The sequence below is a fragment of the Globicephala melas genome, chromosome 4, assembly GCF_963455315.2.
Source record: "Globicephala melas chromosome 4, mGloMel1.2, whole genome shotgun sequence".
NCBI lineage: Eukaryota > Metazoa > Chordata > Mammalia > Artiodactyla > Delphinidae > Globicephala > Globicephala melas.
Window position 1 is genome coordinate 81011306 of NC_083317.1, and position 27847 is coordinate 81039152.

At 46.4% G+C, this 27847-nt stretch overlaps 1 protein-coding gene across 3 annotated transcripts in view; it reads left to right on the plus strand.

The window, feature by feature from the left end:
* Positions 1–15352: 15352 nt before the first annotated feature.
* ETV5 (ETS variant transcription factor 5) overlaps positions 15353–27847 on the plus strand; it is a 56307-nt gene continuing 43812 nt past the window's right edge. Inside the window, exons 1-5 of one of the 3 annotated variants that reach the window (XM_030861376.2) lie at positions 15353–15530; positions 18648–18766; positions 18902–18989; positions 19122–19169; positions 19263–19313. In XM_030861376.2, the coding sequence (XP_030717236.1) occupies positions 18722–18766; positions 18902–18989; positions 19122–19169; positions 19263–19313 (232 nt within the window). In that variant the 5' untranslated portion in view covers positions 15353–15530; positions 18648–18721. The remainder of the gene's footprint in view (positions 15531–18647; positions 18767–18901; positions 18990–19121; positions 19170–19262; positions 19314–27847) is intronic. The other 2 variants (XM_070045467.1, XM_060298307.1) reach the window with 2 other exon arrangements.

Here is a 27847-nt window from a genome sequence, read left to right on the forward strand (position 1 = left end):
TACGGACACATAGGCTTACTCCCGTTAACATGCGCACACACACACACACACACACACACAGGCACATACACATCACAACCTTCCGCTTGTCCTCCCACCCTTACACGTATACACACAGAATAATCACCCACCTCAGAGCATTTGATCTCCTGAGTTCTGAAGACTTTTATCTTTCTCACCTAGATTAGAGTCATTCATATACAAACACCTCTTATCTCCTCTACTTGACCATGAGCCCTCGAGGACAGAATCTGTTTCTCTTTTTATTTCTGTAACCAGCACAGTGCTTGGTTCATGGGTGGGACTCACTGATTATTTCTGAATGAATCGAGGAATCAATATGGGTCTCTATGGCCTAAGTGAGCCAATAGGGGAGAACCAACTGTGTAGGCCCTGGGGGCTGGGGGGACTGTCTTTGGTGGCCGGTCCTGCCTGATCCTGTTCCGCTGCTTCAATTTCATTCCAAGGGAAATATTTGCTCTGGGAACAAATAAAATGTGAATATGTTCTAATCTGTTGCAAAGATACACAGAGCCTTCAGCCTGACGCTTAGCTCTCTGAGGGCACTTCAGAGAACTGTGAAAATAAAATGTCCAGGGTGGGAGCAGGAAAAGCGTAACTCTTTCCTCCTGAGAAAGAAGAGCAGATGAAGCCAGGATGGTAAGTTCCCCCTGGAATATCTCTAAATAAAGCCTCCTGGGGCCTGTCAGCATCCCATACATGACAGGTGATCAAGATTTTCTTTCCTATCATTCTACAGATTCAGAAGTGCCTGGGATCTGAAAACACACCAACACACTCCCATCAGAAATCTTTACTTGATGTCCATGGTGAGCTAATGGAGAAATCTACCTCCCAGGAATGCGTGGGAGTTGAACCAAACTTTCTCCAGCTCCCTGGCCCACTGAAGCTAGCCTTCCGCCCACCCAAGCATCACATGCCCTGTATCTGTGTGCCTACATTTTAGCAAACATGCAGCACGGTTGGAGAAGTCAGAAATATAAAAATTCCTAGTGGCAGAAAATTCGGAAGAGATCTTTGTATTTTGTTTGTTTCCTACTAAGGAATTCTTAGAAGTTCAGAACCTTCCATAATAAGCTGTCATCGGATACAGTTGTTTCCGAATAAGGCCTCAGCTTTGATTGCAGGGTTTTAAAGTGTCTGAGGGAGGAATGCAATGTTTCAGCGTTCTCTTAGCTCAGCCCTGTCCCCCACCAGGCTGGGGGGTGCGGGCGTGGGAAGCACAGTGTTGAACTATCAGTTATGGAAACCCAGTGTGTGCAAATTAAACCATTTATTAAACGCCTGAAGAGAGATCGCTTAAGATCCCTGCAGTGGATTCTGAAAATATAACCCAGGACTCCCCCTTCATTTCCATATCCTGTTAAGCGTGAGTCTTCTGGGTTGGGCTGTCCTGAGGACAGGCACATCTATTTAGAATTCTGGGTCAAGAACATGCCTTAGCAACTCCTCAGGGCTCAGCCTCAGCTACCACTTCCTTCCCCTTACTTGGTGTTCAGTTCCTCTCAACAAACTGCAGGTGAGCCATGACGGTGTCCTCATCCACCTCAGTTTGTAAGTGAGGAATCTGAGGCTCAGAGAGGCCAAGCAACTTGCCCTGAGATAGCTCAGCTCGAGTCAGAATTCTGATTTGCTGACCCCAAAGCTCCTTCCCCGGGGACCACTTCACCAAGGGAACCGGCCTGCACAGAAGACAATGTCTGCCTATTCCTACCAGTTTTTATTCAAAGCAACTGCTACTCTCTACTCATTAGATCCTCTATCTTTTAACACATGTAATTTAAAAGCCAAGCAATACTAACCCAATCAATTCAAATGACTTTTTGAAAACCTCTATGTTTCCTTTGAAAACTGTCTTTTAGATTCCCCCATTACCAAGTGGAACTGCAAGACCCCCCTGATGTTGATAACACCCCTGTGCTCTGAGTTTTATTGCCTCTCCCAGGAGCCAGATGGATGCCTCTGGCCCAGCCCTTCCTTTGCCTGACAGCTGTCATTCACAATGGGAGGGAGCCTTTGACCCTCATCTGAGATAGGCAACAAAGTATGGCCAGATTTCCAAGAGTCACACCTACACACACACACACACACACACACACACACACACACACACACACACACAATGTTCATGGTAGTGTTGTTTCTAACCTCAAAAAATTGGAAACAGCCTAATATCCAACAGCAGGGAAACAAGTAAATGATGTTACAGCCATAAGAAGGTACATTAGGCAAAACTTAAAAATGGAATTTATGAAGAATGTTTAATGCCCTGGGGGACATGTCTATGATATCATGCTAGGTAAAATGCAAAGTTATGTTAAAAAAAGATCTCCATTATGAAAAACAGTGCCCCCCCCACCAAAAAAAGACAGGGAAAAAATATGTTTAAATGTCAACAGTATTCATTTCTAGAATTATGGGTATCTGTTCATTTATTTTTAATTGTTTTTTGTATTTTCCTAATTGTACACAATGGGTATATAATGATTTTATAATCTGTAATGTTTTAAAAACTTTTCAAAGATGGAATTCCCAGTTTGGGTGAATTAAGAAAACTCATTTAAAAAATTAAAAACAATTTGAGGGAAACTAAGAAAGCGAGTATTAAATATCCAAAATTTCTCTGATTGGAGTTAGGCCATAAATTTAAAAAAATTTTAAGTATCATGATAGATACGCATGACTGCCTGTTGAAAAGAACAAATTCTACTTCTGATCCCCACTCCCTTAACAAGTAATAATGTACCAAGTCTTTAAAAATAACAAATGTAACAGTGTGCAGGATTCTGTTACTTGTCAACGGTGGACTTGGGTGGAAAACAGCTTGAATTGACCTCTACCATTCATGGTCAGGCTTGATGAAGGGCCCCTGGAAGAAATCCCTGAGAAATCCCTGGTGTGGGGGGGGCAGGGAGGCAGGGGGAGGAGCAAACACAAGCCTCCTCCCCAACCTGGCGTGTGCTTAATCACTTACTCACTGAAGGGATTTAGACCTCCTTTCTTCCTCCTCTCTGCCAGCCAGCAGAGGCAGAAAGCAGTAGCAGAAGGGTGTGCTGGGTTGATGCCAGTCATTCTGAGGCACTCAGAGCACCAGCAGCCCATAGACAGCCTTCCCCATCCTTCCTGTGGACTCCGTCCTGTTTATTTGCACTTTGGAGTGATCTGGCCCTGGACAAGAAGGCATCTAACAGATGCTTTTCCGATCCCCCTATCTCTTCATCTGAAAGCTGCATGATTTTCCTCTCACCTCTCTGCTCTGATGTGCTTCAAGCCACCCTTCACCCATTTGATTTGTCTTCTGCAGATTTCCCCTCTCCACTTGCCCCTCCCCTACTCCAGAACTACTTACCTTGGCTCCCTCTTGCTCAAGGAATCAGATCCAGATTCCTCAGATCACCAACACACAGTCCCTACCCAACTCCCTCCAAACTCACCCTCCTCTGCCCTCCATCTCCCCCACCCTCCCTACCACCCACCCCTGCATCCAGCCCAGCCCTCCAGTATGGCAGGCTGCATTTCAGTGGCCCTCAGAAGTCCCATCCAATGGAAAGAAATGTTCCTTTACTAAAATGGAATAATGGAGTCTTGTCCAAATTGTGCTCAAAGATACAATTTTCCCCAACGCTAAGTTTTCTCCCATCAACTTTTGTTAAACCTTTGGCACCAGCAGCTCTGCCTAGCGCTAGTGAGAGCCTACAGATGGCAAAGCAAAAAAACAAGTCCCTGGTGAAAATTCATGGAAAAGCCTCAGGAAGAGCCCATCACGTGTCTTCAACAGCTTGTTTATTTCACAGACATGTGCTCATGCTTGTGGTTTTATATGTATATGTAAAATAAATTACCATTTTCTACTAATAAAATTGTTATTGGTTCATGTGATAGAATTATATACCACATGCTTTTGTGGTAGTCTTTTTAATGATTTTTTATTTTTTGAATTTTATTTATTTTTTTATACAGCAGGTTCTTCTTAGTTACCCATTTCATACACATCAGTGTATACATGTCAATCCCAATCACCCAATTCATCACACCACCACCACCCCTGCCCCCACCGTTTTCCCCCTTTGGTGTCCGTACGTTTGTTCTCTACATCTGTGTCTCAGTTTCTGCCCTGCAAACCGGTTCATCTGTACCATTTTTCTAGGTGTGGTAGTCTTTAAAAAAAAAAAAAAAAATCTTCATGGTCTGCTAAGAAAATTATGATTGCTATGAGCCAGGACACCTGGGTGACTTTACAAACCATTGCTTCAGACACATGACACCCGTTTTCCGCCAACATATCACACACTCAGGCACATTTGTGCCTTTATCACCCTGTTCTGCCTATGATCTCTAAACCCCTCTGCATTCCGCAAGGTCCCATTCAAACAGCACAGCCTTCATGAAGGCTTTCTGCCCTCTGTCCCGCGATACAACCCGGCTCCTTTAGTTCCTCCAGAAATCAATGAAGAAGAAACACTAGACATCAGAGAAAAGTAGTTAAGAAGAAAGCACTAAGTGAAATCTACAAAGGAGGAAATAATACATTGAGAAGTAAAATGTTGGGAACTCTTTAATTTACCAGGGTTGGTGGGGGCGGATACTGAAAGAATCAGTAGGGGTCATGAAAGGTTAGCACCTAGTGGCTGCAGTCATACGGAGAAGAGGGGAGGGAGAAGATGTATTACGTTTTTACTCTATGCCAGACATTCCGTTATGTGCTTTTTGAATATTGTATTTATTCCTCCTCGGAAACCTTAAGGTTTGCATTATCATCTCTATTCTACAAATAATAAGACTGAGTCTCAGAGAGACTGAATATGCCCAAATTCACCCACTGAGCAAGTGGCAGCGCCATAAGGGAAATCCAGGTTCACTGCCCACACCTACTAGGCACTGGATATCGTCACTCAGGCTGTCACTGAACAATCCAACAGCTCTGTGAGGCAGGAGTTGTGATTCCCGTTTTTCGAGTAGGAGACTGATGTGCAGAGAAGTGAAATGGTCTGCCAACAGTCATGTAGTTATGATACCGGCCAGGGTTCTTGGCCTTCCACAAGCAAGAGAAATCGACTAGAGTCCGGACAAGAAATTCCGGCAAGGCTCTATTGGGGTCCCTGCTGCAGCAGAGGGAAGCAAAAACAAGTAATCTGTTCCCTTGCTCACTCCCCAAGGGGGTTGGCGAGCTGGTCCCTTATATGGGGCGAGGGTAGGGGTGGGCCCAGGGGTCGGGCCAGAGGGGGGGCTTAGGTGATCTGCCCACCCCTTTGGTGGTGTTGAGTGCAGGGGGCATGCACAGTATGCTGCTTTTGCTCCTCACAGCCTGTTTTTGCTTCCAGATCTACAGAAGCGGCAGTTGGGGTCTTTTTGGTCTTTTTGTATCTTGTGTCAAGAATTTGCCCCAACTGCGCGTGCACGCTGTTATCTTTAGTCCCTTATGGTTTCTTTGTATTTTGTTCCTCGAGGAGACATTTGTCCAGGTGCAAGCACTGCAGCAGAGGGTCCCAGATCCCAGCCTGTGTCGGTTAGTAGTGATGGAGGTGAGCTAAGAAGTGGGCGTTTGGCTTCATGTTCAACCTTGATTCACCACACAAGGAGTGCAGATGTAACTTAGTAACTGCAAGAGAAGGCTGTGAATCCGGGAAGCAGAGGGAGGTAGTTTAACCCACTGAAGATCTTTGAATAAATCAAGAACTGGTTCCAGAAGGGAGGCTATAGAGCTATTACCATATTACCATATGGATTACCTCGTTACCATTTACATTTGCAAGGTGTACACATAGTTGTAAATGAATGCTGCCTGCATTCCAGTCAGGATGCGTGGGTTGGAAAGGATAAAACATGGATCCCGTAATGAGAAAGTACATCTTGTCATTGAAGGCAGTTTAACATATAGGGAGGAAGAGGAAGACCATATTTAGCTTTTATATTCTATTGTGGCTGAGACAACCTTGTCAGGACAAACCCTGAGGTCAGTTTCTTGGTTCAAGATGAACATTCCTAGGTGGGAAGGTCCAGCTGAAACCCAGATAAATATCTGAAGCAATTAGGTTATGGAGAAAGGAGCAAGAAGAGTGAGGAAAGGGGCTTCCCTGGTGGCGCAGTGGTTGAGAGTCCGCCTGCCGATGCAGGGGACACAGGTTCATGCCCCGGTCCGGGAAGATACCACATACCGCGGAGCGGCTGGGCCTGTGAGCCATGGCCGCTGAGCCTGCGCGTCCGGAGCCTGTGCTCTGCAACGGGAGAGGCCACAACAGTGAGAGGCCCGCATAGCGCAAAAAAAAAAAAAAAAAAAAAAAGAGTGAGGAAAGATTTCAAAGGTAGTTCAAGTCAAAGGGCACATGAAATTCTCCCAACCAGGATGCTACCTGATGAAGAAAATTCCTCAGTGGTCAGACTGAAATGTTGATCTTTCTTGCCTGCCTGAAGGATATGGTCTAGGTGCCCTGGAGTCTATCCCAGAAAACTGGCCACACTTAGGAGGAGCAGGCAGGCCCAAGGAGAAACAGAAAGCTGTTCAAGATTGCCAGCCCAATGGGCAAGGGGGCACCTGTCGGGGAGGATGTGGGTTGAACAAGTCAATGAGGAGGCTGATCCCCTCCTTCTGAACAAGGCCTGGATTTCCAAAATGCAAATGGGAGATTGGGGTGTTCTGGTGCAGTATGAATTGCTCTGGGTTGCGAAGGGCCGTGATGAGGCTGTAGGGTCTCACCAAGTTCCATGCCACCCCAGATCTGGCTGAAATGAAAGGCAGTGTCCCAGGGCCCAGGTGTTGCTGCTAAGAAAATGCAACACCTCTCTCAGCCCACAACCTGAGCTAGGCAGAGCCCAGGTCACATGCTTCTCAGTGCTCGCCTACCAGGTGGGCAGGCCGAAGCAGGCCATGCATAAAAACAAATCCACCAAGAGAGGGTAACCCAGCCACCCCCTTTCTCGAGCAGAGGGTTTGCTGTTCAGTAGAAATCACTTGCACACTCACATGTTCATTCATCCTTTGGTGACCTCTTGCTAAGTGCGAGGTGCTATGTTTGGGGCTGGGTAATTCAGACAGGCGTCCAAAGGGTCCCTATTAGAGGAATTTGTCCCATGGGTGACTCGACACATGAACAATGTGATATATGCTGTAATGGAGGGCAATACAGAGGTATGATGTTGGAAGCAGTCTTCGTGTGCCTCTTGGTTGATATCTGTAAGCATCTATGAGGTGTATCCCATGATTCTAAAGTGTGAATGATCGCCCCTCGAATGACTATATAAGACGCCTGACACCCTGTCCCCAAGTATCCATTCTAGCCCCCTCTCAGTCACATCTCCTTCCGGCTGGACCCTCCAGGGACCGCAAGGCCTCTGTGTGTGTGAACACTGTTCTCTCTGCCTGGAAGGCCCTTCCCTCCTCACTCTGCCCAGCAAATCCTAGTAATTAATCACTCAAGCGTTGGCCCAAATGTCAAGGCTCTTTGGTGCCTTCCTTGACCTGAACAGGATGTACTCACTGCTCCTTCGTTTGTACTCCCAGAACCCATTTACAGGCCTCGGTTACGACACCTGTAAACATTGTATAATAGCTATTTGTTCCTGTGCCTTTCACCCACCTCCCACCAGACTGGGAGCTCTTCTCGGACAAGCCCCACGCCGAGGACACCGGCCACTCAACAAATGTTTTTGGACGTGGAAATGAAATTTACGGCTGTGTAAACTCCCGTGCGTCTTACCTTAATGAGGTAAGGGCCTATTAAAAGTTATAGCCCAGCCTAGTCTAACAGGTGGGAAGGGCCGTTTGCCTTTCATGGCCAAACACTCTCATCCACTTATTACCTGGCCTCTACAGTGCTATGGGTGGCGGGAGCAAGGGCAGGGGGCAGAAAAACAGTGTGGTAAAGTCCAATTTGTGTTTTTTTAAAGGCTATAATGCATATACTTAGATATGATTGTCTAGGCAGTAGAACATATTGAGAAACTGTTAATAGTGCATGATTCTGAAGAATGGGTAGGGATAGGAGGTGATATGGGGTGTTTATTTTCCATTCTGTACCTTTCTGTGATCTTGAGATTTTTGTCATGAGTCTCTGCCACTTTTCAAAGAAATAAGACAAGAAAATGAATTCTGTGACTATACCTTAAATGAACAATGAAAATCAGGTTGCAATTTACCAAAGAACATATCCTAGAGTCTCACTAGAGTGTTCAAAGCAACGTCATTAATAATAGCAAAAAACTGGAAACTGCCCAAATGTCCATTAACAATTAAATGGAAAAATCAGTTGTAATATATTCATACAGTGGGACACTGTACAGCGAAGAGAATAAACAAAACACAAGTACACACTACAAAATGGATGAGTCTTCCAAACATAATGTTGAAGAAGCCAGTTACAAAAGAGTATGTACTGTATGCTTCCATCTGTGTAATATACAAAACCAGGCAAAATTGATCTGCGATGCTGGAAGCCCAGATGGTGACTGCCCTTGTAGAGCAGGGGGAGGGGCAGTCACTAGACTAGAGGAGGGGGTGAGGGGTCCTTTGAGGGCGTGAGCTGAACATGTTCTGTAATCTGGATGCTAGATGCACAGAGGGGCTTGCTTTGTGAGAATTCATCAAGCTCCACACTTAGGATTTGTTTACTTTCCTGTATGTATGTTATACTTCAGTAAAAAGTAAACAAACACGCGAAATAAGCCACAAATGAGATGCCTGAGCATTCGCTTACATCAAGCGGATAATCCCTCTTAAGAGTCAGATGCCGAACTTCTAGCCTCCTAGATACCCAGCGATGGCCCTGCAGCGGGAGATGGCCTCTAAACCACGGTCCCTGATGGTTTTACGAGCACCTGCGTCCCGCCAGAGGCAGAGCCTGACTGCAGAGCACCCGGCACCTCTGTGCTGCCCAGCAGCCAGAGCTTTCTTGGGACGAGATGCTGTGCTCAAAGTCTACCTTTCCAGCCAAGTAGTTTGGCTTTTTCATGGGCGAGAAGGCAAAAAAGGGAGAGGAACAGGGGTGCGGAGAGGTTTTCATGTGGGCTCTGGTTTAAATGGAAGCTGCCCTACGTCCCAGAGGTTGGGGGCCAGAGACAGACGATTCCCAAGAATCTAGGTGGGGAAAGGTCGGCAGAAGCCACTTCCTTGTTTTAAACATGCTGATTGTTTGGCTTCAGGTGGCAATAGGCGGGAAGACTGCCGCAGGGTGAACGGGCGGGCTGGATGCCCCATCTGAAGCCTTGTGATAGAATCCACATGGGTGGAGCATTTCATCTGAGGGCTCTATTACCAGTTGGTCAGAGTTGATCTTCCCTTTGTCCAACTCCAAATAAATACAGCCCCCCTTCACAGGCCTGACAGAGCCCGAGCCGGGGTGGGCACTCACAAACCAAGCCAATAGCCGAAAGAGCCACCACCCGCTCTCCAGCTGCCACCGTGAAGCGGGCCCGTGAGAGAATGCACTTCCCAGCCCCACCATCCCCTCAGCCTGCTCGCCCAGTAGGATGGTGGGGCAACGCCACAAGCCTTTCACAGCTGGAGGAGGGCAAGTTCTAGGTTACCCTGCTACTCAGATTTCAGGGGCTCAAATCTGAGCACATCCAAGCAAGGGTTAACCCCTGGCCATAGGAAACTGTCCACTAACGGCACAGAAGGAAGCAAAAAAGAGGACTCCGAAAGGTCAAAATAGATTTTGTCAAGTCTACACATTCAAGTTCATCCACTTCCTCATCGGAGGGGGCCCTTTAGCTCCCACTCAGAACCCGTGGACGCCCGTTTCAAACTCCCTTGGTTCGTTGATTTCCAAGCACGTGGTACATCGGAGGCACAAAATCCCAGCGAACATGAGGGGCTGCTGGAAAAGCGTGTTCTTAATGTATTGAGAAGCTCCTCTTGACAACCTGCTATGGAAAAGGAGCAGGAAGACTCTAAAGATCAGACATGGGATCCCCCAGAAGCCCAGCACCTGAGGCTCTTTCATGCAGGGACCCTTCACTGGCCTCAGAGGTAGAGCAGGATGCTGATGGGTGATGTGCTCAAGGAACAGGCAGCTCTGTTCTGCATGGCCGGACCCAAGGTCTAGAAGGCTCGGGAGAGGCTGCAGAGTCACCAGGGAGCAGTAAAGATCCTGTTCTGGAGCTGGACTCCTTTCTGAAGGCAATAAGAAGCCATGGGAAGTTTCCAAAGATTTTCACCCTACGGTTCTGGTAAGGGTTGGGGCTTAAGGAAGAAATTCCTCAGCAGTCAGGAATCTAAATATAACATGTACCCCCAAGTTTTCTTGATAGTGGATGTTTTATAAAATCTAAGAATTGAGAATTAGGAGAAAGAGGTAGGAGAGAGGGTGTCCTCAAGCTCAGGAAATGAGCCGGGAAAGAATGAGGCCCCACTAGGCCAGTGGGTCACGGGGTCAACCTATTGGATCAGAGGCTTGGCTTGTTCCTTCCTGACTGTGAAGCCTCAGACGTGGTTTTTAAAATCTCACTTTGACCCTCTGTTTTCACATCTGCAAACTGGGTATTATCACCACCTCCAAGAAGGAATGGGAGCACTAAATGACAATGTATGTGCAGTGTCTTAGCACAGAGCCTGGCATCTAGGGGATGCTCAGTACAGGTAATTTCTAGTCTCTTTCTGACATGGCTCTAATGAAGATAAATTCGAGCTGGCCCAAGATAATAATTCAGAAATCTGCCTGGATTTGCTGGAGCACGTTCCCAAGGAAGCGCAGTGACTCTCAGGGGAATGGCAAGGAAGCAGCCAGAGCCCCAAAGGCAAAATGAGGGAAACCGACAGAGTTGGAAGATGGCTGGAGCTAAGACCTCACAGTAAAGTGTTTCGGAGCAAGGACTCTGTACAAGATCTGCGATGGGCTCCTGACTCCTGACTCCAACTCTTACTGGCTATGCGATCTTCAGCAAGTTACTTAACTTCTCTGTGCCTCAGTTTCATCATGCATGAAATAGGGATAATAATGGTATCTACATCACAGGGTTGTTAGGAGAATCAAGGGGGTTAGTATAGGCAAAGCCCCTAAATGGCCTGGTGCAGTAACATGATTTTTTGGTGTCAGCTACTGTCACTAAGAACACACACCTCGGGAGCTGAGACAGCCCAGCAGAGTGGTTACTGGCAGGACTCTGGAGGGGGTCCCGGGGGTACAGTCTCCCTCTGACTGTGTGCTAGCCATGTAGCGATTTATGTAACCTCCCTGCACCTAACCTTCCTCATCTGTGAAAAGTGTAGGTGATAATAATAGTACCTCCCTCAGAGGGCTGTTGTTGGGACTAAACGTGCTAATACATGTGAAGTGTTTGGAAAAGCGTCTGGCTCATATTAAGCACTCAGTAAATGTCAGCTATTATTATTCCCTGACTACAAAGAACCCTGAAGACAATATGGCACTATTCGTTTAAAGAGACGTTGAATCGAAAAGATTTTCTTTTCTTGCCTCAGTTTTTAGGGTATTTATATCTGAATTTTACAAAGGAAGGTGTGCCAACCAGATAGAATCCTTTATCCCTTGAAGACAAGAAAAACGCTGCTGCACCTTTTTGATGCAGTCCTCGAGTCCCTTCCCCTGTATTATACAAGAATGGGAAAGGACCACCCCCGCCAGGGTCATGTAGCCCACACCCTCACCTCCAGACAGGGCCACACTCCCTGCAGCATTTCGATCAGAGGAAGGGGAGGCACTGTCCCACTGTGAGAGAGACCAAGATCACCATGCTGCCACATTTCCCACTGCCATCTTGGTGATAGCTCGAGGCAGGGTTACCTGTGTTATACTTTAACTCGCTTTTGGGGTTTTAGGGGAAGACTTTAAAAGCAGTCCTCTAAAGGGAAACAGAAGCTTTCAGGTTGGGGGCAAGGGACTTGTTTTTCTATCCTTCTGTGTTATTCCTCTGAAAACACATTGCAAATCGAAGAACAAGGGGCTAGTTATCCTACTGTGATTGAGTTTTGCTGTTGCCAGAGAACAAAGGCTAGATTGACACGAGATGAATGTTCCAGAGGGCTGGTCTCTCTTTTTGTTATCTTTTCCAGTCCCGTTTCTCTCCTGAAGGAGAGGGAATGGTACATCAGAACAGAGGCTGGACAAATCCTCCAATGGAAGTAATGTTCTTAGGAGGAAAGACTCCGTGTACTAAACAAAGAACTTCTAAATACCGACCCTTAACTCTTTTTAAAGGCAAAGATAATTCAAGAAGACGGGAGTGGGATGGGGACGGGAGCGGGGGAGGTAAGTCACTAAGAAGGAGAAGCAGAAGAAAAGAAGGAAGAGGTGTAGAAAAAAAAAAAACATCATAAACACTTAACAGTAAGGAACAAACTCTGGGCCCAGGCATCAGTCTGGCAAGGTAGTTCATCATGAGTTACACCCTCACATTTCACAGCAGAGGCAAGGTGCCTGGGCCCAGGGCCTGAACCCCTGTCCAACACGAGTCATATTCTCAGAGCTGGAGCAATCCTCTGAGTTCATCTACGCCACCCAGTGCAGTAGTATCTCTGCACTAAATCTTTCTGCATAAATGCCTCTTGTGACAGGAGGCTCATTACCAGCAGCAGTATTCCTTTTGGGGCCACTCCAAACATTCCAAAGTTCTTCCGAACCCGATACTGAGCTAAAAATCTGTCTCCCTGTGACTTCAACCAGTTCTTCCCTCTACCATTTGGGGTTCAAATGATATTCCCTGGTGGTTTCCTGAGCAACAAAGGCACTTGCTAAGTCAGCCACTTATGGGCTCTGGAGCCTGCCTGCCTTAGTGCTTATCCAGGTTCAGAAACCTACAAGCTGTGCAACTATTGGCAAGTTACTTAATCTCTCTGTGCCTCTGTTTCTTGTCTATAAAGTGCAGATATTAACAGTAGAGACCACTTCAGTTCTCTTCTTATGAGGACTAGATGAGATAATCTGTAGAGAATTGTACCTGGCATGAACAGGTTATACATTAAGTAAACTTCAGCCGTTGAAATGGTACAATAGATGGTGGGCTCCTCCAAGACAAAGACTGGATCTTACTCATCTCTGTAACATTTTTGCTGAGCACAGCGTTTGGCCGAGTATTGAGCACAAAATAAATGTTTACCGAATGGCTAAATAATTAATTGGCAAGAGCTTTACTCTGATGTAAATCCCTCTATGATCTGGTGTCTGTGACAATCTTCTCATAAAAACCCCTCCCTCAACTCCTCCCCTCCCCCCAACTAAGCTGCTATTTATTACTACTTAATCCAGAAATATCAGCTTTTCTTCCCAAGGTGGGATGGAGAGCCTTCGCTCAAGGCAAAGGTCATCCAAGTCACGCTCCAGGCCTCAAGTTCAACCCCATGGAGGAAGTCGCTGTGAAGCGTCCTGCACTGTTTCCCTATAGCCAGTGTGATGATGCACCAGGGTTTATGTGGCCCCATGGGCTGCAGGCCTACCAGGCTGAGGCCTGAAGACAGATTGAAGCGAAGAGGAATTCAAAACCTCTTCTGGAGAAACTAGATCAGAGAGCAGGATGAGATGGGATGAGGTGGGGCAGGATGGGGGCAGACAAGCTGGGGAGGAGGAGGAGGACTGGGGAGCTAATCTGGGCCCTGAGTCTAGCCAGGGAGACAGCCCTCAGCAACACACTGGGAGCACAACTGGGCTAGGGCTGTACTCTAGCCGCCAAACAGAAATGGCACTACCTGGAGAGGCACTAAGGGAAAACTCCACTGGAGCTGGGGTAGGTAGCAAATTGCTCTCCTAGGAAATTAAATATCATGGAACTGCTTGTTAAAAGTTCACAGCGCTTTCCCACCCACCCGCTCATGCCCACCCCACTCTCTTGCAAAGTCTCATGCGTGGTCAGCACTGGGCCTCCAAACTCCCGGTTTCCTTTGGTGAATTCCAACATTTCTTGGCTATAAACGACAGACCAAGAACCCATAAGTGGAAGCAGAAAAGAAAGTGGGCAAATTTTTACTTAAATTTTTTTTCCCAGAAAGCCACACTGCATTCCCCATGGTGGCGGTGTGAGGCAGCCCCAGAGTTGCCCGGGGCTCCCTTTTCTAGGCGCACTCCCCTGATACTTGGCGTCTTTCTTCCCCACCGCCGGCACACGGGGGTGAACGGCAGGGCACACGAACAGAACGAGAACAGAAGAGCTCCCTCACAAGCCCCAGCATCCCGGGGGAGAGCACAGAGCTGCCCCACGGCCTTGCAGGAGGGGGCAGAGGGGGCGGAGAGGGGAGAGGACTGCTTATTTGTTTCCTGGAACACCCTGTTAAGAATCTCAGCAATTGCAGTTAGTGCCCGGTCGTTTGGCAAGCGGAGTAGCTTCTCGTCGTTCCCAGCTGCACGGGATCTAATTCGCAAACACACCATCTTGCATTCAACACTTAAATGGAAAACAGCAGCCCCGGGAGGGAGGCAGGCGATCTAACTCTGCAAGCCCGTTTCGGAGGGCTTTATGTTTCTATTTCTAGGTCTGCGGACTGGTTGGTGCAGTCCTCGGAGAGGATTTCTTTGAGCGCCGACCCTCCCTCATCTCGGATCCAAAACCCACTCTGGCGGTTATAAACCGCAATTAGACGTGGGGAGAAAACGGGATTTGGTTGGGCCTTGGCCGGCCAGTATAAAATAGTAACTAAAATCTGTTTGAGAGCTCAGATTTTAAAGGGAGATGCTGCTAATTCTTCCCCCACTGGAAACCTAGTTAAAGGAAATTAAGGCCTCTCTTAAAGGTAACTAAGATTAGAGCTCTTGGTTTCCGTTTTCTGTGTTTCTATGGGCCGAACGCCCAGGTCGGTCAGCGAGTTTCTCTCCGGGTGGAATGACGGATTCCTGTCGCCCGAATTCTAAAATGATAAATTCGCTTGGTGCTGCAGCTGCAAACGACTGGCGCCCAGCGGCCCAGTCCTGGCAGTGGTGTTGCTGGGGCGGGGGGGCGGGGAGAGAAGTAGGGGTGAATGGGGAAGGGAAAAGAGCCAAGCCTCGGTAAAAAGTTGGGAGAGCTGCAGGGAAGGAAGGAACTGCGGCTCCTCGAGGCCCTCGGCCCCTTTAAGTTCTTCACTGACTCAGCTAAGCTTCCCCCTCAGGTCGCGTTTTTTATGAATGAAAAACGTCCTTACATTCATTATATAAACAAGCCTGTGCTGATTGGCCAATGGCCCCCGGTGCATAAATTATGTAAAACAGACCCCTGAGAGGTGGGGAAGGACGCTCTGTTGACCAATGGGGACCGGAGTTGATGGGGCGGCTTGGCTGGATTTGCCCGCAGACAGGGTAAACAAGAGGTGATGGACAGCCGCTGGAGCGGCCTCGGGCCAATGGGAATGCTACTGGGCTATAGCCGCGGGCCAATAGCAGAGGGCGGAGCGGCAGGACGCTGGGGGCCGGGCCAGCGCTCCAGCCTGGTTGGCAGCTGCGGCGCAGAGTCCAGCGGCTGGTGCGCGGAGCGGTTCAACGTCCCCGTAGCGGTTCGGCCCAGCCATTAGCCTAGGCGCCCAGGCCCGGTGCGCGCGTGCGTGAGCGCGCCTGCGCCCCGGGGCCGCTGCAAGGGGAGGAGAGCCGCTGCCTCAGGTGAGGGGGCGTCGAGGAGACAAGGGGGCTTAGGAGGAGGTGTCCAGGAAGGGCCCAGCCGGCGAGAGTTCACTGGCTGATTCAGAATCCTCAGAGTCTGGGTGCACTTTCCATTGGGGTTGGGTCCCCTTCCCTCCCGAGGCTGACCACCCCCTCCTCCCGCGGCCAGGTCCGGTTCGGTTCCTGGGAGGCGTCGGGCGGGGGCGGCTAACGGTTCCGGAGCTAGCGGAGAGCGGGTTTCCGCACGTCGCGGGGGAGGCGAGCGGGAGCGCGAGGTGCGGAGGCTCCCGGGTGGAGATGGAGGGGCGGGGAGTTGCGGGCTTTAGTCTCTGGAGACCTGAGAGCCCCGAGGGGACTTGGAGGTTCGCGAGAAGAGGCACTCGGCAGATCTTTGCAGGGGGGAGGAGGGGGCTGAAGCAGCGTAGGGGGAATGTTTGAGAGTGATGCACCCCCACCCCAGCACCTGGAGGGGTTAAGTGACATAGGCATGTGCAGCCACCGGGGTTGGGGGTCGGCCAGGAACTTATGAAGGCCTTGCAAGTTTCAGGATGTGGAAAGCGGACACCCAATCCCCCCACTCCCACCGCCAGCAGACTGAGGGCGTCAGGCTGCATGGCGATTCTCGAGAAATAGGAGAGCATCAGAACCGCGGCCTGGGGATGGTGGAAAAGAAAAAAAATGGGTGCGGAGGGCGGGGGATGGAGAGATGCTGGAGCCTCGCGCTGGATTTGGGATCTGACCGCATTTTCAGAGGGGAGGGGACCTCTGGGGGAGCCGAAATCCTGATTGTGGAGGGGTGCCAAAGAGAGATGTTTGGAAGGGTGTTTTTTTTGGGGGGGGACCGATTGGAGGCGGTTGGTAGCGCCTGGCGCCGCAGCTCGTTTTTATGAATGTGGGTGACTTTATGAATGAAGTGGGTTTCTTTCGTTGGCTCGACGCTCCCTGCGGCTTTTTTTTCTTTCCCTTTTTGTGAATGAAGCATTGAGCTTTCTTCCTAGGACGCTGGGGTGAGGGGCCTGCGTCGGAGGCTGGGCGAGCTTTGGGAGTGGGGGCGGGGGCGCATCTGAAGGAGTTTTCTTGAATGGAGAAGGCTGGGAATTGGGTGGAAGTGTGTCTTGTTTTGTGAATGGGGCCCAGTGAGAGGGATCCAGTTACAGCCTTTACCTGATGTGGCGGCCGCGGCTCTCTCTCATTCATAAAACCGGGCCCGCTGCGCGCCGCGGGGGAGGGGCCTCGATCGCGCCGCTGCGCTGTGTTAAAGTTTTTCCTGGGGGCCCCGGGAAGCGGGGGGGCACAAAGGAAGTGGTTTAAACTCCTGGATGAACTCGAGCCTTCCCTTCAGGCTTTAAAAAAAATTACACTTTGAACACGATTTTTCTAGCCCTTGAACTGTGAGAGCTGCGTTAAAGATCCTTGATCCCTCTTTTGGGTTCGCTCCTTTCTTTCATTTAATTTTTTTAAAGGTATTTTTGCTCTTCATGGTGAAGTATTTTTGCAACGTATTTCATCGTGAGACTCTGAAAATATCTCCCTCTCCGATCTCCTACCCGTTGTCCCCGTCTCCCAATAGACATTTACAGAATTTCTAAGGCCACGATTTATTTTATCTGACAGATTTTTGAAGGCTGCAGAGAACTCATTTTCTTGCCCCTCGGCTCACTGCTGATGCGCCTCAGATTTTGTTTACCGTTTGGTGACATTTGGGAAAGAAGCTTTATTCTGAACGTTTTAGCGCTGTTTGGAAGGCACGCAGGCAGGCTAGCCGAAGTGTTTTTCTAGGAAGTTATGAAGTGTGCAGTTTTGTCCCTCTCCCTCTTTCTCTTTGACTTGGAAAATATCTTATTACTTGGACCAAAGTGATGAGAGGAGGCTGGCCGTGAAGGGTTTCCTCGTATCCTGCTAACTTACAAAAATTGGATATGTTTCACACAGTGTGCAAAACAAATTGGATGGAATTGCCCACTGAGAAAAAGTTCCCTGTCTAAAATTTGTATACAAGTTAAAGAAAAGATTTATCCTGAAGTGTTTCGCATTGCTTAGAGCTGGGATGAGTGAAATGAGTGTTTCCCCCATTTTGTTGACTTAACTGCGTTTTTGTTTGAAGAATAAAACAGTGTTCGGGAAAATGGCACTTTCCTAAAATTGTTAGTTTATGCCTCTCAAATTAGAAAAAGTTCCCCCTCTACATTCTGACCCCCAGCCTCCCTTCCCAGCCCCAACACTTGACAGTGCTGAAACAAGTTTAATTTTATTTTTTGGTCATATTTGAGAAAAAATGATTTCATTATAATAAACTCATTTTTCTTTCCATGGATCTTTTGCTTTTAATGCTTTTTAAAGATCTGTGGTAGAGATGCATTTAAAATATGTGCAGTGGAATTTAGTTAACTTTATGCGTTACTTTTCATAGCTACTTTATTCTTTAAGAAGTTGGAGATATCACAGACATCTCTGTAAGTTGCCACGGAGTCAGTGACATTTACAGACACTCCAGCTGTTTGGACAGAAGGTTTAAGTTTTAATAAAAAGCTGTGTGTGAAGTTAGGTATACCACTGATCGTTGTATTCCTGGAACTATTTTTAGTGTTTTACCACTGACCTACAAAATACTTTTAGAAACAGTATATATGTCAGATTCTTAATTGCAAATAATTTGGAATGCTTAAACCCAGTTTTTCTCCTTCCTGTCACTGTACTGTCAAAAATTAAATTATGTCTAAAAAAAAAAAAACCCTAACACTACAAACGCCCTGGGGAATATTCTTATGGAAAGAATCTTGAAATCGCCCTTTTTAATGAAAATACGGTCTTTTTTTTTTTTTTGGTAGGGGACAGGTAGTAGTAAACCTATAATTTTAATGATTAAATAAAAAGAGAGAGAAAAAGATTAAAAGACTGACTAGGTGAATGGATTTGGCACTAAGTACACCATGAATCTTTGATGCCCTTAATCAAGCCCAGCGTTAGTCTGTAAAGCTTACACCTTGAAGTGGGCTTTAATTACCTCAGAGAAAGGTAGTGATTTTGCACAGGCCCTAAAAGGACAAGCAATATAAAATTACTTCATTTCTCTTTCTTCCCCCCTCTCGGTTAAAATCTCCCAAATTCGTATTACAGGAGGACCCCTTTCCCCCCAGAAATTACTCAATGCTGAGACCTTCCAAAGTGACATTAGAGACATTGGAAGCACCATGGATGGTTTTTATGATCAACAAGTCCCTTTTATGGTCCCAGGGGTAAGTTTATGTGGCTTTTGGTTTGTTTTGTCTTCCCTCTTCGAACATGAGTCTTCTCCTTATTGGTTTATGGCACAACCCCCTTTGGACCCCTTTATTACACTTGAGTCTTCACTGGCTGTTGGCCTCTTTCAGAAATCTCGGTCAGAGGAGAGTAGAGGGCGGCCTGTGATTGACAGAAAGAGGAAGTTTTTGGACACAGATCTGGCTCATGATTCTGAAGGTAGTGAAGCTTTCCCCTCTGTTGTGGCTTGTTCACATGGCTCCCTGCAAAAGCTGCATGCAGCCAGCTCTTCCCTCTTCTCCCTAGCAGAAGAATTCTCCTCATTCTGGTGTCTTCTGTTTTCAATTCCAGAGTTGTTTCAGGATCTCAGTCAACTTCAAGAGGCTTGGTTAGCTGAAGGCAAGTTTCTTGGCTGTCCTATTTTCCACATAAAACATTTTATTGTGCTTTTTAATAAAACTTAAAGGTCTAAAATAAAAATCTCTTTTCCAGCACAAGTTCCTGATGACGAACAGTTTGTCCCAGATTTTCAGTCTGATAACTGTAAGTACCTTTCTGGTGGTGGCACATGTGTTCTGAAATTGTTTGGTCTTGGATCATCCAAGTCTAGAATACTCTTTCCAGTTGTAGCCAGCATATTTGGACAGTGGAATGTGTTTGGTTTCTTTTAATAATTCAAAGTTAATCCCCCTCCGAATTTGTTTCATTCCTTATGGAAATTATTTCTAAAGTGCTTTTACTGTATTGCAGGTGAGATTTACTGAACATGATTTTATCTTAAAATGTCTTTTTGCCTAAGAATTTTGCAAGGCTTCAAGATCCAAATGATAAATTAATTGAAATATATAAGTTGTTGGACCAAGCATCCATAAATCAGTCATCCTTTTACAGTGGTTTTTTGGGGTTTGTTTTATAAATTAAATCCTTGATGCAAATCATGAGCCTGACTTTTTTTTTCTTTTAAAGGTGCAGAAAATAGTTAATGGAAGATTCCAGTTAATTGTTGCTTCACCAAACATGTTGTCAATTTTGTTTCTAGTTCAAAGTTGACAAAAGGTGGTCACAGAGTGACCTGATTTGCACTTATTTTTCATGTAGTTGTCAGGACTTTATCATTCAGAGAAGAGTAAAAACTTTCTTAAAATGGTCTTTAAGTGCTCATATCACTGAGATAACAAATGCAGTGGGAGCTCAAAAGGCGGCTCTCGGTGCTGGCACAGGCACAGTTCGCATTACACTGATCTTTTGGGGCTGTCCTCAACAGGTCTGGGAGATTTTATGGTCCAGGAAGAGCTATCAAGGACAAAGCTGGCTGATGAAATTTGAGCAGCACAGGGCAGCTCTAGAGAGCATTAGTTACTGGCGAATGAGCAGGTTTAAGAAAGGCTTGGAGAAAAATGCTGCCTCTCTTGAGAGTTGCATCATAGAGAAATTCGTGTCTTAGTCATAGTTTATAATAGCAAGCACCTGAGCCAGGCAAGGATTCGATTTCTCATTTTGCACCAACACATTCTTCCCAGCTTTGTTTTATCTCGTGTGTGTGTGTGTGTGTGTGTGTGTGTGTGGTGTGTAAAATGCCACTGGGAGAGAGCATATCTTTTGGTGTAAGTACAAGTTGGGTGTTCTAAATCAATAAATGAAAGACCAGAGGTACCAGCTAATCTTTAATGATAGACCTCAGTATTCAAGGTACAGTGCTGGGAAACTTTGAAAGGGAACAAACTGTAACCCACAGATGCATGGTTACCTTAGCTTTGTCACAGCTTGCTGTGAATGTTTTCTATAGGAGAGTAAATGCGTGTTAATTATTGCCCTCTGATTGCTTTCAAGTGATTGGGAAGCTTGCCGCTAAAAAGCTAAATAAAGATAACCTAAATTTTGTGTGTGTGTGTGTGTGTTTGCAAGATAAAAGACAGGATTTGTAATCCTGCTTTGCTCCGTGCTGACAATTTGGCCCAGCCTTTCCAGTTCTTGCTCAGAGCAGCATAAACTGCAGTCTGGGAGGTGGCTTTCTTGGCAGAGGTAATGCTTTTATGACACTTGTTTCTCTGTAATCCAAAAGAGTTAAAAAAGGAAGGTGAGATGACTGCATTCAGGTTGATTTCATGTGCTGAATCAAAGGTATATTCTTTAGAGAAAGATGTCAGCAAACAGGATTTATATTTGGAGAGATATTTATCTGCAGGAAGAAGCTAAAGTGAAGGAATCAATCAATGTGTTTTGGCTCCTTAGAAGTAATTCCTGCTCAGCAAATAGAATGTGCTACCTTCTTTAATTAAAGTGCCATACCTAAAATGGAGCTGCTTTGGGAGATGTTTCTGCTTTACCAAGTGTGATGTGTTTCTTACTTTGTTTGCTTTTTGCTTTAACTTCTTAAGGTTGAGCTTTTCTGTCTTTTAAGGATAAAGCAGATGGTTGAGTAGCCTCAAAAAGTCTCTTAATAATTCTTTTCCCCTCTCTGACTCTTATTTCTGGAGGTGGAGCTTCAAGAAGGATAGATTCAAATAGAGGTTAGGAAGGAACACAAATGCGGGGAGGTGTATCCTTGAGCCATTTATCCTTGCTGTTACATGTGTAACTGCTTTGACTGCAGTTGAGACAGGCAGTGTGGACTCATGGGAGCTGGCAGAGCCCAGGGCTGGGCAGACTCTGAGTGCATCTCACAACCTCCTGCTGAGGATCAGCTTCCACTCCAGTCACCTTCTGGAAGAGCCCATGATTGTTCCAGGGGAGGGGGGGAAGCTCATTTAAATTTAATGAAATCTTATGAACTGGTTTGAATCACCTGATCAATGAACTATAAACCAAACTCACACTTGCTAGGTAAAGCAAACCTCTTCCCTAGGGTAGCAGGAACGTTTGTGTCTTCAAATATTCTTCTGTGGCCTGCCACAAGTAGTAGTCTACCTTTCCTGTTGCTGATGATTTAATTTTCCATCTTGTATGTGTGAGAGTTTTTGTGTGTGAGAGAGAGAGAAAAAGAAATACCAAGTAATGTGGGCAACGTTTTATTTTAGAACGTCAGGTTTGAAGATTATGGCTTACCTTTTTTTGATAAACACCACTGTAAGCTCAACTTCTGAAGAGATTATATTTTGTAAATTTTCTAGATTTGGGTTCCTCTCCATAGGCATCCATCTATAAGTGTGATTTAAATAAATGAAACCACTGTTCTTATAAGTCTTATAGAAATGCCCAGCCTACTTCTGGTTGTATAGATTTCCCCTTATGTCACAAATTCAGACATTAGTAAAGTATCCCCCACCTGGAAACTCCTAAAGGTCACATTCAAGGGAATAGAAGGTTTAACCTATAGACATAGGGGTTCTGCCAATGCCATCCATTGTCCCTTGATCCTGATGAATAATCCTGAAGATCCCAGATTGTTTGAGCTAGAGGTCCCTTGTAGAGATGGTCTTGCCTAACCCTTTCACTTTACTTATGACAAGGTCCAGAGAGCTGGGGAGACTGACTAGTGATGGGGGGCAAGTGGGAGGGGTTAAGTGAAATGAGGGGGGGGAATGTATAAAATCATATCCTTGAAGAAGCTCTCACAAAGCTGCAGAGCCAGGGAGCACTGTCAACGCCCAGGGCTGCTCAGGGCTCTCCCTCATTATTTCAGATACCTGGAGCTGGCCCTCAAGAAGGCCTGGGAGAGTGCTGGCTGCCCAGTCTAACCCACAGTTCTCTTCATTCTACAATCCCAAGAAACCAATTCAATATCTTGGTGCTTTGAGTTTTTTCATGTAGGATTTGGAAGAAAGAGAAATTATAAAACAGAAAAATTATGAAACAGACATGTTTCCTAGAAGACATTAGTGTGTATACAGATAAAACTATGAATATATATCCTGTATATTATGAATGTGTGTGTAGCTACCTGTGCCTTAACACACAGAACTGCCAAACCACAGAATCTGGGCCAGTAGATAGGTGTGTACTACACATTTTTACTACGCGTTTTCACAGAATTAGCTGCAAATCAAAACCATGGATAAGGATGGAACTCAGAGTGCTTAGATTTGGGGCAGGGGTGGGTAGTCGACATTCATTTTTCTGAGCTGACTGGTTGGGCACCTTAGGGTAATTACTAGATTTTAGCATATATAAATGGGTTTTTTTTTTTAATGCAGATTTCAGTTCTGATTTTTAAAAATCTCACTCATTTGTTTGAATTGTGACTGTTTTATGTGTCGGCATTTTGAATAACTAAACTATTTTATGCTGGGGAGAAGGTGTGGTAAAATCTTATTTTAAAAGATGGTCTCTGTACCAAATATAATTTGAAGAATTGTTTTAAAATCTGAATGACCTTATTTTCCCCTGGAAGTGTTCTTTTTAGATCTGTGCTTCAAAAAGAATGGACCGACTGGAGGAAGTAAGGGTAATTTCCTAAGGACTGGCTAATTAACTGATAAAAATCGACATTTCATAAATACATTGCAATAGATGACTGGGGAAATAGGATTAACTGTTATGGCAGCCCTTGAGCCTAAAATACATTGATCTTAATCCTGTTTCTATACGATATTATTCATCTGTTTTGTTTGTTTGTTTACTGCATAGGAGGTTGATATGGTAGAGGGAGTGCCTTCCTTTGGGAGAGGGCACATGATTTTGGCCCCAGACATGATGTAGCAAAACTGTACATTTACTTGCTCTGTGTCCTTGGGCCATTTCTACATGAAAGGAGCATCCTAAAGTCTTTTTGTTATAAAAGGTAGGAGAGAAAACAGTAGGCACTTTAAAAATAAGAGGCTTGAGGGAATCAAGACTATCATTTTATCCTTATCCAGAGCCGGTAGCTCTGAAGGTAGGGAGAAGAAACAAGCGTGCTAAAGCAAGAGGATGAAAACTGGAGGTTATTTGACTCCAAGTTTTACAAACTTTTCAAAGTCTTTGTTATCTATCCCACTCACCACCTTACCACTGAGAAGGGACTAAATGATTTGAAATCCTTCCTGTTTTGATAGCCTCCAAGATCCCTAAAATGCTGGACTCGTAAGGACCCAAGACCTAGTGTTCCCACTTATCAAACAGAGCCATATGTTTACACGAAATCTCTTTTCATCTGACTTTAATTCAGTTAGGCTTATTAAAAACAATAGATTTTTTTTCTCTTCCTCTTCTATGTCTCTCTGCTCTCAGTCCTCTAATAAAACCCAGTATCCTTTCCAATCATTTGTGTTTGGCGCAAAAGACTTGGAATGGGGAATTACATCTGCGTCTGCCGGGCAGATCACTTCTGTAGATGCCAGAGGTAACAAAATCCCGGCATCAGTCAAGAAATTAGTCTATCCCCTGTTTTTCAGCGTTCTTCGGCTTTATAAGATGAAGACATGGGTAGACTGGTGAAGCTGAGGATTTGTACTGTCTGCCATTTCAACCATCTAGTAGTATCACTGTTTTAATTTCAATCCTAGAAAAAAATGTTACCTGGTGGGGTAGGTGGGGTGTGTAATTCTCTACCCAGAGACTCTTCCCTCCACGTGTTTCTGCAGTTTTCATGGTGGTAAAGCACATCCGGGCCCAGAGGCTGACAGCCCCCTCTCGGGCACATGGCTGCCCTTGAGGCAGCTTGGGCCCCATCTGTGCCCTGGCACACAGTGCTTCTCCGCTTGGAATCCAGGGAGCTCAGAGTCTTGTCATGTTGCAGCTCCCAGCTCTTGGACAAGTGCCAGGCATGTTGATGCCAGTACCGGATTAGGTTTCTTTTTTAAAAATTCATTTTGTGAACTCATCAAGCTCATTTAACAGAGGCTTTGGTCGTCAGTTTCTATCATTGTCCCATCCCTCTAAGAGGCTCAGCTTAAAATAAAGGAGAGACAAGACACTAAGCCCCGAGTGTGTCAGTGGGTGGATGCCCGCACAGGGTGTGTGTGTGTGTGTGTGTGTGTGTGTGTGTGTGTGTGTGTGTAATCACAAGGTAAGTACACCTTTGGGCTTGGCAGGTAAATGACAGATGTTAGCAACTCAGATGTTAGAGCCGCCTCATGAAGGAGGCTCCCCTGCCTAACAGAAAGAAACATCTAGAGGAAAGTTGCAGCCAAGGGTGAAGATTCCAGGGAGCAGGATAAGGTCTAGCTGTTAAAAGGCCAGGAGTTTGAGTCCGATCTGCAGAGCACTCCAGGCATTGAATGGAGAGTCTGTAGTTAGAAAGATGCAGAGAAGTGCTTCTGGTGTCACTGAGTTCACTGGCTGTGGGAATGGGGGCAGGCAGTGAGAAGAAGTCCACATAAGACATTTGAAAATAGTCCAATATGTTTCGAAAAAGAAGGAAAACCCATGTGCTAAAATTTATCTTTCCTAAAGTAGTATATTCTTCCTTGAAATAAAGTCTAGTTGTCACACTGGCTTCATAAGATCTCCCTTAGGGTGATATTGAAGGCCTGAGAAGAATAGAAACCCAACCAGTTTTTAGCCTTGTACTTTGCCTTGTCCTTGGAGTAGATTTCACTCCCACCCCCCGCCCCCAGATCTTCTGCCCTTCTCTTTTGATGTCTCCTGAGCATGCCCGGTGGGTATTATAAACTTTTCAGGCCGGATGCAAAGCCAGGAAAAGGAACTGTGAAACTGTTCATAATAGGTAGCTAGACCCCTCCCCCTCTGCAGCCAGAATCTAGTAGTGAGTGTCTCCAGAGACCCACTCCCTTGGGGAGGAAGCCAGGTGGCTCCCGATACAGCTATTGGCAATGAATGGAAAAGCAAGGAGTCTGGAAAGGCTGGCTTCCATAGGGAGCTGTCCTCTAATGCAAACCAGTTCGTCCCTGAGGGCAGGAGAAATACCGCTGAAGTCTGTTTCTCTCAGCTGGTAGCTACAGTCAGAGTCTGAAGTGGGCCGCACAAGACAGATTTCTTTTGCCAGAGGGCACTTGCCGACCTCACTTGGAGCCGACTTGCACACCCTTGCGGATTTCAGCCAGCGTCTTGGCCATCTGAATCTTAGGGAGTGCAGAGCACGCCTGCAGGGTCTGAATTTCTTACATAAACACAGCGCGCTGGGCGAGCAAGCGTCCCTGCGGCGACAGCTGGTCTCTGCTCCGTCGGCCCCAGCGAGCTGAGCGGCTGAGTCCCCCCCACCCCCACCCCGGCCTGAATGGAGCATTCCAAATTGGTTGTGAATGGAGGGCCGGGCTCCCTTGCAGACTTTTTCAATGAATAACCAGACCCCATTGTGCAGGCTGTGGAAAAACAACCAACTCAAACAACACTGGGACTGTTAGAAATATGCTGGTGATTGGCAGTTTGGAGAACCTCCAAAATTAGTTTCCTTTGGCTTCCCTGTTGCTCCCTGTTCTCTGAGCCTGGGCTTAATGGGGTTTGAGTTTTCTTTTAAGTGCTGACTTTAACCCTCCAACTGCCAGACTGGGGGCCTGGGCTTAGGCAAAGGGCTGCTACTGACCCATGGGCCCGCCCCCCCCCCCCTTTCTTTGTCTCCCATTTTAGACTGTAGCTGTCTAAAGGGAGTGATAATAGGAGAGGGTGGTTTAGCTTCCCTGGAGAGAGAGGTGTTGAGACTTGATCTGAGGATATTACCCTTTTATCTCTTGGTTCCCGTGGGGCTGTGGCCTTATCTCCCCACTGAAGAGTCCTGCCTGCTCTTCTACTCCAGTCTTTACTCCAGGCCTGAAGAACGGGTGTTTTTCTGCTATAGCACTTCTACGTAACATTTTAACATGGGAGGGACCTAGCTGTAATTTCTCGACTCCTTGGCTTTCTCTCTCCCGTTTAATTTCCCACTGTGGTCAGATACCTGTCATTTTAAAATGACCCTTCCCAGACTGGTCCTCAGCTATGGGGGAGCCTCACTATGGCAGCAACCCTCCCATGGGGTACTCATCAAATGCCTTTTCTCCTCAACATCCCAGGAAGTACCAGAAAGAACCCAGCCTCTGAGGAACCCCAACACCAGAGTGGCCTCCTCACCCCCAAACTTGGCCAGGTTCTAGGGGTACACTTGCCTCAGTATCGCCCAACCTAAACATCTTCCAGCCTCTTGGCTAACAGCTCACAGACATACCCCCCCCTCCCCTACCTCAAAGGGCTGTGTGGGCTAGACCAGGGCTGTATGATAAGCATAAAAAGGACAATCCGTTAAAAAAACAAAACTTAATAGTAGTGATCCGGTGCCATTTCCTCAGGGTTTTAAATTAAGAGTTCTTCTCCTCACCACCTAACAAGGCTGTTTGCATTTGTGCTTTTGCTGTAAAGATTTTTTTTTTTCCTGTAATGTTTCCCTTGCTGTAAATTGGTCTTGCAAGAGTGTCTTCTCTTCCCTATTAAAAAAAGAACAGGCCTGGGCAGATTATCCTTTTGTGAGAGAGTTTGAAACCTCTCAGGAGGTAACCCTAGATATGGGCTGTGTAAGAGGATGCTGATACTTGTGCTTCTCCAGAGGGGCTGAGGAGGACTTAGCTTACATAAACACTTCTCAGCTGAGTGCCTGGAAATGCTTTGTAATTGCCTGAAAGGGCACTTAAGGAGGGTCTTTTATACTTTTCCCATAGAAAAGGTAGAATAGAAGAGGGGGGATGTCTCTTTTACTTGGCTGCCCACAGTAAAGATCAGATCCTGGAAGTCCTACCCCAAGTTTCCTAATCTGAATTTTAATAGAGAATAATTCAGTAGGGATAATGTCACTGTGCTGAGGGTACCTCAGCAGAGTCAGAACATTTCTGCTTCTCCTCAGCTTCGTTCTCTTTCCTTTCCTTCCCCACCAGCCTGGGATCTTATTTCTTGGGGAATAAAGAGAAAACAGCAGCGTAGGGCTTTAATGTATTCTGTATTTTGACATATTAAACAAGGTCCCTGCTTTCCAATTTCCATTCCTGTCGAAACAAGAAGCAAACAGTTTCTCTTAGGCTCTAAGTGTGTCCAAAAGCAGAGAACCCCTGTCATGTGTTTCTTCACGTCTGCCTGAGCAGTAGCATGGTGCTCTGTGCGCAGCCGACACTTGGGGAGTGTGTTTTGCACACCACGGCTCTCTGTTCTGTTCCTTCCCCGCCCTGTTGCTCAGCAGGCCCCAACGCCAGCCTCCAGCCTGCAGGGAAGTAAGTTTGTAACATGAGTTCTGAAAG